The sequence below is a fragment of the Rutilus rutilus genome (genome assembly GCF_951802725.1).
Source record: "Rutilus rutilus genome assembly, chromosome: 10".
NCBI lineage: Eukaryota > Metazoa > Chordata > Actinopteri > Cypriniformes > Leuciscidae > Rutilus > Rutilus rutilus.
This window is the reverse complement of record NC_140215.1, coordinates 38,327,804-38,340,245: the sequence shown is the minus strand read 5'-3', so window position 1 is coordinate 38,340,245 and position 12,442 is coordinate 38,327,804. Positions and strand designations below refer to the sequence as shown.

General features: G+C 41.2%; 1 protein-coding gene across 1 annotated transcript in view; it reads left to right on the top strand.

Moving 5' to 3' along the window:
* Window positions 1-5,308: 5,308 nt before the first annotated feature.
* Window positions 5,309-12,442, top strand: part of LOC311298871 (sacsin-like) — a 32,096-nt gene continuing 24,962 nt past the window's right edge. The window contains 4 exon segments of the mRNA XM_084422194.1: window positions 5,309-5,415; window positions 5,810-5,863; window positions 6,114-6,201; window positions 6,316-6,427. Coding sequence (XP_084278320.1) covers window positions 5,829-5,863; window positions 6,114-6,201; window positions 6,316-6,427 — 235 coding nt within the window. The 5' untranslated portion in view covers window positions 5,309-5,415; window positions 5,810-5,828.

Sequence of the window (12,442 nt, the reverse complement as noted above, 5' to 3'; positions counted from 1 at the left end):
GCACAGTCTATTTCAGTTTCCTCAAAATAGCAACGCTCCAACAGTGCGTCTGAACACACCTCGTTTTAAGACCAGCAGCCCATGGATGAACAGATGGGCGCAAATGCATTTGCTATTTAAACAACGTGGTGCAGGACGTGAAAATGATAACTGCGTTGGGCTGAAACTAGCAAAAAAAAGGCACTCGTTTTTATAAAGTAACAGTGTCCAACAGCGACAACCGCAGGTGAAGTTACAGCGGGAGGCTTCTCTCTTGCCTTCTCAGAGCTCCATTGACTTAAAATCCTCCTGTAGTCAATAATTGTATCCCTTAAAACTCATCTTTTATCACCTAAATTACATATTTGAAATTTGTTTCCTTGAAAAAAAATCTTCATGCCTTAAAATAGCTTGAATGTAATTCGACACCCTTGCCTCATTTGGTATACACGGTTCTATAAATATGCAAATGAGCCCCGCCTCCACTCACTCACAGCAGCTCAGAGATCCACTCGTTGATGATCACACGTTGATCTGATTGGTTACAAGGTAGTCAGAAACACCAGCGATTTCAAACCGTGTTTTTGATACTCAGCAATGGTGTCGACATATGAATTTACACATGGTTTGACTTAAAGCATATTAAAAACACCACATAGACATATAAACAACATTAAAAACTGGATTTTCAGCACAGGCAGCGGTGATGCGTGTGGTGGTTTTAGTGGGGGGTAATTGATAATGAATGGGGGAAAGTCACATGAGAGGAGGCAATGCCTCCATTGCACTTTGATTGGATATGATCGGTTATGATTGGGTATGATTGGTTCATGCAATAAATCCTGCCTCTTGTTTTCATATCGGCCTGAATGAAAACAATGATGCCTTTAATGGGAAGACTAATTAAAAAGTAAGTAAACAACTCAGCCAAAGATTCATAGTGTACTTTTCAGTAATACAGGTATAACTGAAATGTTCTACAAAAGTGAAATATACTTTGTATAAATATAAAGTCATATACAAAGTATAAATATAAATATAGCTCTGCCATAGCATTTCACTGATCTTTATTGTAATGTATTTTATTCAAGAGATTATATATGCTGCTTAATGTACTCTTATGTATTTATCTAGCAATGTACACAACAAGATAGTATACTTAAGTTTTCTTGATTTCAAAGTGTTTGTCTTAACAATTATATTTAATTATTGTTGCACTTTTAATACCATTTTGAATACTGAATAAAACAGCTTTATAATAAACCATTAGTGTAATGCTAATACATTTCTAATGAGCTGAAATACTATTGAAATGTTCTTGAAGTACATTAAAATGAAGCTTCAAATATATTCTAACTAGTTTAAGAAATATGAAAGTATATGTTAAATGAACTGTAAAGAAATACGCTTAAATGCACTAAATGTACTTGAAGTGGTTCCATTTTAGCACAATTTAATATATTAAAATATATTGCAAATAGCTTTAATTTTTTTTTAAGCATATATTGAAATACACTTAATATACTTGAATTAGTTTCAAAATAATACATTTAATACACACTTAGTATAGTATAATTTAAATATATTAAGTATGTCCAAAAAAGCCTTTTCCTTGAATTTCCTTTTCACCTGGGCAGTTTTGGGCAAGGTACTCAGGAAGTGTAATAAGTTGCTTTTTACTTATTACTCCTTTAAAAAGTCATAATATTTCTTTACTTATTACTTGGTATCATAAGCCGGTAATCAAAAACCATAAGTCCAGCCGTCTCCAAAGGCGTTTCAGAGAATTTGGCAGTCCATCCAACCAGTCTCACAACCACAGACCACGTGTAACCACACTAGCCCAGGACCTCCACATCCAGCATCTTCACCTCCAAGATCGTCTGAGACCAGCCACCCGGACAGCTGCTGCAACAATCGGTTTGCATAACCAAAGAATTTCTGCACAAACTGTCAGAAACCGTCTCAGGGAAGCTCATCTGCATGCTGGTCGTCCTCATCGGGGTCTCGACCAGACTGCAGTTCGTCATCGTAACCAACTTGAGTGGGCAAAATAAATGCTCACATTCGATGGCATCTGGCACTTTGGAGAGGTGTTCTCTTCACGGGTGAATCCCGGTTTTCACTGTACAGGTCAGATGGCAGACAGCGTGTATGGCGTAGTGTGGGTGAGCGGTTTGCTGGTGTCAACATTGTGGATCGAGTGGCCCATGGTGGCGGTGGGGTTATGGTATGGGCAGACGTATGTTATGGACAACGAACACAGGTGCATTTTATTGATGGCATTTTGAATGCACAGAGATACCATGACGAGATCCTGAGACCCATTGTTGTGCCATTCATCCACGACCATCACCTCATGTTGCAGCATGATAATGCACGGCCCCATGTTGCAAGGATCTGTACGCAATTCCTGGAAGCTGAAAACATCCCAGTTCTTGCATGGCCAGCATACTCACCGGACATGTCATGCCAATGCCAATATCCAGCAACTTCGCACAGCCATTGAAGAGGAGTGGACCAACAATCTGATCAACTCTATGTAAGGAGATGTGTTGCACTGCGTGAGGCAAATGGTGGTCACACCAGACACTGACTGTTCTCTTCTCTCCTCTCCTCTCCACTCCAGCATTCCTTTCCCTCCTCTCCCTGCCTCTGTGTACATCCCATATCACTGTGGATCTCACCTGTCACCGGCAACTTAGGTGTGTGCTGTCGTGGAAATTTTAAACTGTATATTAAACTAACCATGTTTCTAACATCTAACATGGGAACAGGATGTACTGTACGAAACCAATGGAAAACTTGTGTCTTTGACCGTGTGCGTATGTATGTAAAAATAACTTAGTTTTGGGAAATGTTTTAAACAACAGTTTTATTTTAGATAGTCAGATTAAAGAAATTTCCTTTACAGTGCTATCATATTTCTGCCCATCCTTCCCGTCTGCTTCACTGGCTCTATGAAAGACAGAAATAGACGTTCATATTCATCCTAGATCACCGGTTTCCATGGCATTGCCATCCTCTATATTCATCTGCCTGCATTGCTCAGTGTTGTTTAAATAAACTCATTGTTCACTTACACCTGTTCTCTCTGAGTCTGCATATCGTCACAGTTGGGGGTGTCTACCTTAGAGATAATCACCATATTTAAGATGAAACTTTAAAAAAAATATATTTATAATAAAATATTATTTATTTGTTACTACTGTAAAGCTTTATTGAATTATTATGGGATCTCATTCAATGCTTTCAGAAACTTTACTATTTTAAATAATTTTGTTTCTGTATTTTTAAAATAATAATTATTTTGTCAAAATAAACAGAAAATTGTGCAAACTTTGCTACAGTGATTGAACAAGTATTAACTGAGACATTAAAAACATTGTTTTAGCTAAAGTATTTGTATCAATAATGTGTGTTTTTGTCCAATGCTGGTTTTACCCCGTGTGTCTGTGGGGTAGAAGATCCCCCCGCCACCTCATACATTTATACGATTTTTAAACAAAACACTTTTATGATTTATTTTCACGCAAAATCTGTTGTAGTATCAAAATCTGCATCAATGTTCAATGAAAAACATATTTCTTCTGCAATCAGACACTAGGGGAACAGTGACAAGCCACTTTTTTCTTAGGGTGTGCCTAATGGACCTCGGGGACCTCAATGGTGGGTACGACCCTGGGTGTGTGGCCATTTCCGTGGGTGCTCGAGTTAAGCCCATGATTTGTTTTAGGTCCATCTGTAAAATTGAGCAGCAGATTTTTTTTGTGTGTGTGTGTTATATATGTATGTGTATATATGTATATGTATGTGTGTATATATATATATATATATATATATATATATATATATATATATATATATATATATATATATATATATATATATATATATATAAAAAATAGTATGTGTCAAGTTTACAGATGCAGAAAAGTGTGTTGTGTCATCACTGCTCATTATCACACTACACTACAAGATTGCTTGTCAAATGAATAACTGAACATTAAATCATTTTAGTTCACGCGTATAGAGATTGCAGAGTTATACTGTACATGACCCAGTAAGACTTCCGATACTCCTAAATGGGTTAAAAGGTGTAGTTAACCCCAAAAAATTAAAAATCTGTCATAATTTACTCACCCTCATGTTGATATTTTGAAGAATGTTGGTAATCAAACCGTTTGCCCATTGACTTCAATTGTATGGAGGAAACGAACAAACAAAAGGGAAAAAAAAGAGACATTTCTCAGAATATCTTCTTGTGTTTAACAAAATTAAGTCATATTTGGGACGACATGAGGATGAGTAAATGATAAAAGAATTTATTTTTAGGTGAACTATATCTTTAAGATAAATGTTAGTGTGTCCCCTAAAAAGCACACACTTTAACAACTCAGTACCATGGTGACGTACGTAACAGTTTTAGCTCAACTAGGCCTATTTCTGTTTTTGATTTGCAACAGTTACTTTAAGTGTCTGGTTTAGTTAAAAACGGAGCTATTTTGAGTGAAAACTGGTTTATTTGACAACTCATGGATTTGAACAATGAGTGAAGGAGGAGTGTAAGTTTCGTTTTCGCTAAACAGGATTCTTCTAGTGAACAGAAACCTAGAGAATCAGTGAATGAAACTCATTCATTCATGACTCATTCTGAAACCTAGAGAATCTGCTCGCGCTGAGCGGTTTATGACCAGTCTCATTCTGATCGCTGGATTCACTCTGCATCAGGACCACTGAAGGTAGGACATAACCGCATGTAGAAGTTTTTAAAGTTACTAATAAAATATAATACCAATGTAATTTAACTTAACAATATAGGCTAACATAAATTATTTGTTATATAGCATGTATCATAAAAATCATTTTGTTTACTTAGTTTGCACTAAGGCTATTTCACATAAGTTTTATAGTCTACAATTGTTGTTCTTAGTTTGTCTTCTGGAAAACATTTCTTTATAAAATATCTTTAAAAAAGGAAAATATTACATATAACAAAGCTGCATCAAAAATACACGAAGGCAGGATTGCAGTGTGAGAATAACAATTGTGTGTTTTTTTTTTATTAAACCAAATGCGTCAGAAAAATCTAACTCCCATTAACTCCTCCTTAAAGAGGACGTGTAAAATATGCGTGTCGGTGATGTGTGAATTATGTCAGAAGATCAGTGATGCGAAGTCTATAAGCACCTAAATCAGAGATTAAAGTTTTTAAAGGTGCATTGCGCAAGTCTCTGAGTTTTTGCAGAACTATCTGGCGACACGCGAAACTGCAACCAGAGTTGTGCACGCGGTTACATGGAGTTTGCGTTGGGGTTTGGGATGAACTAAGCCGGTCTCTTTGAATCCATCTTCTACTTTTGCAAAAGTCGCTCGAGTTGTCTTCGCTGATGCGGATAATGGCGGCGAATACACAAACCTGCCAGACATAACCAGGTGAGCGTGAACGCGCATGACGTCACGCCCAGTCGATTCCGTCCCGAATCCCTCTTATTTATTTTTGGGTGGAGACAGAATCACAGCCATAGATCTAACTATATCACTAAATTCCAACAACTAGAACCACATTTTATGACATTTGTTGGCCCACTTTGGCTGAATGTGTTAGATAAAGTGGGCCTGTGGGATTTAGGTAAAATGGGCAACCTTTATGGTTTATAGACATTCATTTGATGTTTCATAGTTGACATGCATGTATAATCTACTTTTTTAGAAAACAGAAATGAGTGTGCTATTATGAAATTCAAGAAAGAGAGAGCAGAAATAAGCATTTAGTTCAATCTAAATTAATCTAAAATTGAATGAATTTTTATTTTTTTTTACCACACAGGAGAATGTAAAGAAGGACAATGAGTTCAGCATCAAGGCAAAAGAAGAAAAAGAAGTATGTGGTTTTATTCACTGCATGTTTTATGCCCATAATGGAGTGGCATGTTAGTAAATTATATTGAGAGTTATCACATAAAGCAAATTTATGAAAAAAAAAAAAGAAGAAAAAAGATCTTATTAGCCAATAAGCAAACTCTAGCAATATTTCAGCTAATTTTGCTCTTAGTCTATTACACAATGAACCTTGATTTTGCTCTGTCTGTGTTTTGTGCAGTTTGTGATTAACTTTACATTGTTCAATGCAGAAATAAATTTGGTGCGACGTCTCCACCATTCATTGATTACTTGAAAGAGATTTTGAGAAGGTACCCAGATGGAGGACAAATATTGAAGGTAGGCTAAAAAAGGTTTAAATATTGCATGAATACTTTTGCATCATTGTTAAATGGTATGTATCTTAAATATCTCATCGTATCGGTGTTTAATATTAATCCTGTAATGTACCAGGAGCTGATCCAGAATGCAGATGATGCAGGAGCTTCACGTGTGGTGTTTATTCATGACGAGAGGCATTATGAGACTCAGAGCCTGTGGACTGAAGAGCTCGGAAAGTATCAAGGTATTTGTGTTGCAAACAGATTTAAATCACACTAGACTTAAACTTTATACATTTACTGTAGAGCCTGCAACAAAGGATATTACAGTCTAGGGTTTTACATTTGTCCTCATTCATATGTCACAACCATGAAGAGTTCAGGAGTTTTGCTGCTTACCTTCTGTTTTTTAAATGGGGAAGGAGTTTTATTTTTTCTAATTAATCTTATTTCAGAGATCAATATTTGTTTCTATATACAGTATGTATTCTGATATATGCATGTATTTTACAAATGATTATTATTAAAAAAAGATTGTCTTTCAAGCGTAAGCCGGGAACACACTACACGACTGTCAGGGCCGATTATGAGTGTAATTTGGTCGTGACGGCTGATCAGCTCAAACGCACCGGGTCGGTTCTATTTGTGCTCCATTCTTGTCTGAAGATTCTAATCTTAGAATTTAAGAACCAGGGGCCTGTACCATGATGGTAGTTGAACAAACTCAGGGTTACAGGATTAGTTTTGAGTTGATAAAACCAAACCAATCCAACCAGGCTTTGTTGGTACCATGATGCTGATCATCAACTTTCCCTGTCAACTCAGGCTTTGATCCTGAGTTTAGGAGTTTAGGTGTGACATCAGTAGCGAACAGCCAATCAAATGGTGAGAAAGAGTGAAACTGCGATTCATTTCTCGCGAGAGAAGCAGTGCGATTCACTTCTCTCTTCTGCAGAATATTACGAGATTGAAAAATATTAAGAATTTAAACAAATTTACACAGCAAGAAGAAAATATGAAACATGACGACTAAAAAAAAAAAGTCTTGCTATATCAGTGCAAGTAAACGTGAAGTTAATTTATACAGTTGATAAAGGTAGGCCTTAGAGAGAATTGAACATTTAAGCTCACATGTAGTCATTTTATAGCTTTATACAAATCATACAAAATTATTCTAAATAAGCATTAGTAAAAGCCAGACGATTTTGTCTTTAAAAATCATTTGCTATGTAGTGACCTTTAATTTGGATTAGAAACAGGTGGAGTGACTTTATTGCATCAGACATGTGTCACTTTGCTCATAGCTGATTGGTCCAACTTCGGTTTGCAACATCTTACCTGGAACATAACCTGTCCCAGACCAGGTTAGCCATGGAGCGTAAGTTACTATGGCGATGAACACGGCTAAAAGCCAAACCACTTTCATGGTGCCTAAAACCCAGGGTTGGTGAAAAATAAACTGAAACATACCTGGCTATCCACCTGAACCAGCTTCATGGTATAGGCCCCTGATGTTGCCAGTCGTCCTCACAAAGGTCCTTTTAGGTTTCTAAACATGTTTATTTTGTGACTGACGCCGGTGACAACGCTGTGGAGATACATTTCCTGTCAAACATCATTCATGCATATTTTTGTAATTTTGTCAAACACATCTTGTTCCCTTTCGAGAATGGTCACTTCATATTATGTAGCTAATACGCAGTGGGGAAACTCAGTGAACAAAGCAGAGCGTCTAGCTTGCCCATTGGCTGTGATGAGGCAACTGCACGCCCTATGGCAAAGCGCCTCTGACGCGCGAACCAATCAGGCGACCTTGCGCCAGAGCGCTTCAGAACCCGCCAGAATGGCCGGGGCTTACTGTAAGTCTATAAAGCCCCATTATTTCGCCATAATATCACATTTTATCTCCTTCAGCAACCTTTCACATCTCTGCCTCCTCTGAAGCCTTCGCAGTGGAAACAAGCCTTTTACAGCTAGAACGAGCCTTGCATACAGTGGACAGCGTCTTCTTCACTCACCTAGAAGCCGCTTCTCTTCTGTTGCCGTTCTCCTGTGGCAATCCGGCGAACACGCTATATCCTTTTTTCTGCCATGGAGTGCGCAACGTGCCTGGGAGCTGCCCACGCTGAAGCTGCACTCTCTGCCGGGAGCTGCTCTCACTGCGAGAGTCTACCTATCTCGATGCTGCAGACGTGGTTAGCTCTCCTTAAAGGTGGCGACACCACTCCTCCTGCTCTTCCTTTTCCTTTATCCAACAGCAGCCCGAACGGACGGAAATAAGCAAGCCCACGCCGGCCACGTCTCCACGTGCTTCACGTTCCCCATTACAGTCTCTTTCGCCAGTCCTGCTCACTCAGGCAGACCAGCGCCCCTCTTTTCGAGTGGCGGGTCTCGTCTCCTTCGGCGGATTGGACGAAGAACACGACGACAGCCTCTCCATTGCTGCGTCTGAAGAAGAGTGGTCGGGCTCAGCTGACCCCGCCCTCCTCTCACAGTCAGGTGCTAGCGCTACTGCTATCAGGACTAATTCAGACGGTGAGATGCTGCGCGTCCTCACCCCGGCCGTTTCGGACCTGCCTGCTAGGAGCCGACTGGATGGATGGTTTCTGCCAGGGCGTCAGCAGACGCCCCGTCACAGACCAGCGCCCTTCTTTCCTGAGGTTCACGATGAACTCATGAAGCCATGGCGCGCCCCCTACTCTGCACGCACGAGTGCTTCCACTTCCACTACTCTCTCCTCTGTGGACGACGCTACACATAAAGGATATGAGAAGCTACCCCCTCTCGAGGAAGCAGTCGCCGCTCACCTCTGCCCACCCACTGCTGCTGGTTGGAGATCTAGAGTGGTACACCCCTCGAAGCCCTGCCGGAACACCTCAGCCCTCGCTGGACGCGCTTTCTCAGCTTCTGGCTTCTGGCCCTGCACACCATGGCGGTGTTACAGGTTTTCCAGGCCAAGCTTCTCCAAACCATGGACAAGTCTGGCCCGGATCCTGAGGCTTTTCATGACCTGTGTAGCACCACAGACCTGGCACTGCGCGTTACAAAGGCTACCGCTCAAGTGATCGGCAGAGGCATTGCTAACCTCGTCGTGGTCGAGCGCCATCTTTGGCTGAACTTCGCTGACATAAAGGAGGCGGACAGGATGGCTTTCCTCAATTCACCCATCTCCAGCACCAGTCTCTTTGGCCCAGCTGTGAAGGGGTTTTCTGAACGATTCACTGAAGCGCAGAAGTCGTCCCAAGCTGTGCGACACTTCTTTCCCAAACGCTCCAGTTCTGCTTTGAGTTGCCCCAAGAGCACGCCACCTTCTCAGCCAGCAAAGCCAGTGCCTCGGGTTTCTCAGCCCCGCCCTGCAGCTGATACCCATCGTCGCTCGCGACCAGCTAAGCGCTACCCGCTGCCATGGTGCAAGGGCCCCCGACCCAGCATTGTGTTGGACCCTGAGCCACCAAAGACCTCCTAGCAGCAGGAGGAAAGAGAGAGGGTCTGAGTCTCGCTCTAGCCGGACCACCCTCGAAAAGATCTCATCCAAGTCTCTCAGCTCCCTGTTTAGCTCAGGCGGCTGGAGATTTTTCTACTGTAGTCAATGGGCCCGTTGCACTGCATGCTCCCCTACAAACAAACGTTGCTTTTACAGCGACCCAAATTAAGCACACAAAGAGTATGTTTCAAACACACAACCCCGGGTATCTGGTCCCCCTTCACTAGGCGGCCCCTCCCCGGTTGTCGCTCTATCTCTGTCCAGCCGGGCCAGGGCCTGAATATGTGCACAAAACACAACACACGGGTATTAGGTCCCCCTATGCTAGGCGGCCCAACCCCAGTTATAATTCAAACCCTAGCCACAAGGGCCGAGGCCTGGCAAGCCATCCCTGATGTGTCGAACTGAGTTATGAACACTATAAAGCGAGGATACTCGCTCCAATTCGCTCGCAGACCCCCACGATTTCAGGCGGTCATCGAGACTTCGGTGAGAAGCAACGTGACTCACATGCTTAGTACCTAAGTGGATAGTGGATGCCATCTCTCTAGCATACACCTCTGTGGGCCAGGCTTGTCCCATAGGCGCTAGAGCCCACTCTACAAGAGGCATGGCCTCTTCGTGGGCCTGGTCTAGTGGGGTACCAATTCAAGACATATGTGTGGCAGCCGGCTGGTCCTCGCAGTCCACATTTGTTAGATTTTATAACATGGAGGTTCCTTTCCTGGCTCGAGTCCTCTCAATATGATAATTAGACCCGATGGTGTCCGGTCTTATCAGTCTAACATATTTACTGTCCATAAGCTCATGTTGTCCTAGGACTATATGTTATAGAGCAAGCCTGGTTCAGAGCGAGCCTTAATTATGAGACCAGACAGGAATTATCCTGTCCCTTATGGTTTTTTTTTTAATTTTGTATCATGGCTTGTTTCTGTGAGCCTCAGGTTGCTTCCCTAGGCTCCAGTTGGATGGAGCCAGTTGCTAATAGTGCGGCGTGTTACATTGCGTCCCCACTGCATATTTGCTGCGCAATACGAAGTGACCATTCTCGAAAGGGAACGTACTCTGTTACTAACGTAACCTCGGTTCCCTGAAAGTAGGTGTGACAAGGCAATAGAGGTGTTTTGTTACTGATTTTGACTACGCCACTCCAATTTTGTTTGGGTAGGAGTCCCCAGGTCAATAGAGGGATTTCCCGCTAGGCTATCCAATTAAATGAATAAACTTAAGGCAAGATTGCTATAAAAATTAATACATCACTTTTATTAAATACATGCATTCTGGTCTCATTCGATTTCTTTCACAAGCTAGCCACATTTAGTAATACAGGGTGGCAGTAGAAGAGACTATGTGGGGTAACAATACTTCAAAAAAAAGAAAATATATACAACAAATGAATAAATACAATACACCCCAAAAAGAAATTACAAACTTTCTACACCGCACACTGCGTGCACAAATACACACCAAACTTTCCACACCACAGAGGTGTATAAATCAAAATGAGTATCTTCCCCCTCTAGTTACTCTGTTGGGAGCTGTTGGAAATGACCTAGCTTGGAGTTCACAAAATAAACCATAAAGAAAATACAACGGATACATTTTTGGGCCAACAAACAAACAAATAAACAAAATAAACCAATTACAATACCATAATCCTATTAAGAAACTGAAAAATAAAGGTAGGGAAAAACAGTGATCATTTGATCATCCAGTCAAACCTTCTCACCATTAAGGTATTTAGACCACATGTCTAAACAAAACAACTTCATAGACACAATGAATGGATTAAACACCCCTGGCCCAATTAAAGCAACACTGACACTCAAAATTGCTGGCTCTTGGCCAACACGTCAAAACCATCATAAAACATCACCAGTGAGCATTAAAACACTATTCTTAAGACCATAACCTCTTAACCTACCAGAGCTTGTTCTTCCAGCGACCGACCATGCCAAACAATTCAAGCACTGCAGCCATTCCACCCAAAAGGAAGTGACATATTTAAAGGGAAATTACACCCTCTACTGATACCCTCAATAGCGCCCTCTACTGACCTGGCTACATAGGGAACGAGTATTGCGTACCCAGACAGCAAAATAGTATCTGCCCAGATCCGGCCCAGTTCTGGACCGTGTGGAATCCAAGTGTATCAGATGTGGGCTGGATCTGGGCCGAAACTATGTTGCTGTCTGGGTAGCCTGCCGCACTATTGCAATCTGTCAGAGTTTGCCGCTTCAGTCGATTTAACCTGATATTATGATGAAATAATGGGCTTTTATAGACATAAGCCCCACCCATTCTGGCAGGCTCTGGCACATGATCGCCTGATTGGTTCGCGCATCAGAGGTGCTTCGCCATAGGGTGCGCAGTTGCCGCAGCACAGCCAATAGGCGTGCTAGATGCTCTGCTGTGTCCGCTGTGCAGCTGCACTGCGTTTTAAATATAGGCTTCAATATTTCTTGAGGAAAGGAGTTTCGCCACTGCGTATTAGCTACGCAATACTCGTTCCCTACTCTCAGGGAACCGAGGTTACGTTAGTAACCGAGTATGTTTTTGATGTTTCTTTTGTTATTTTATTCTGTAAGTTAACAGTGCAAGTTAATTATTTTTAGGATTTTCATTGTTTTCTGCAAAAGAAAAAAGTGAAACTGCATTCTGGAAAAATTCTGAATAAGCAGCTTATGTAGGCTATATAACTGCACTTGTTTATGAATATGTATTTCATTTAAATAGTCTAACAGATAAAAAAAAAATCAACAACATGAAGTTTTTT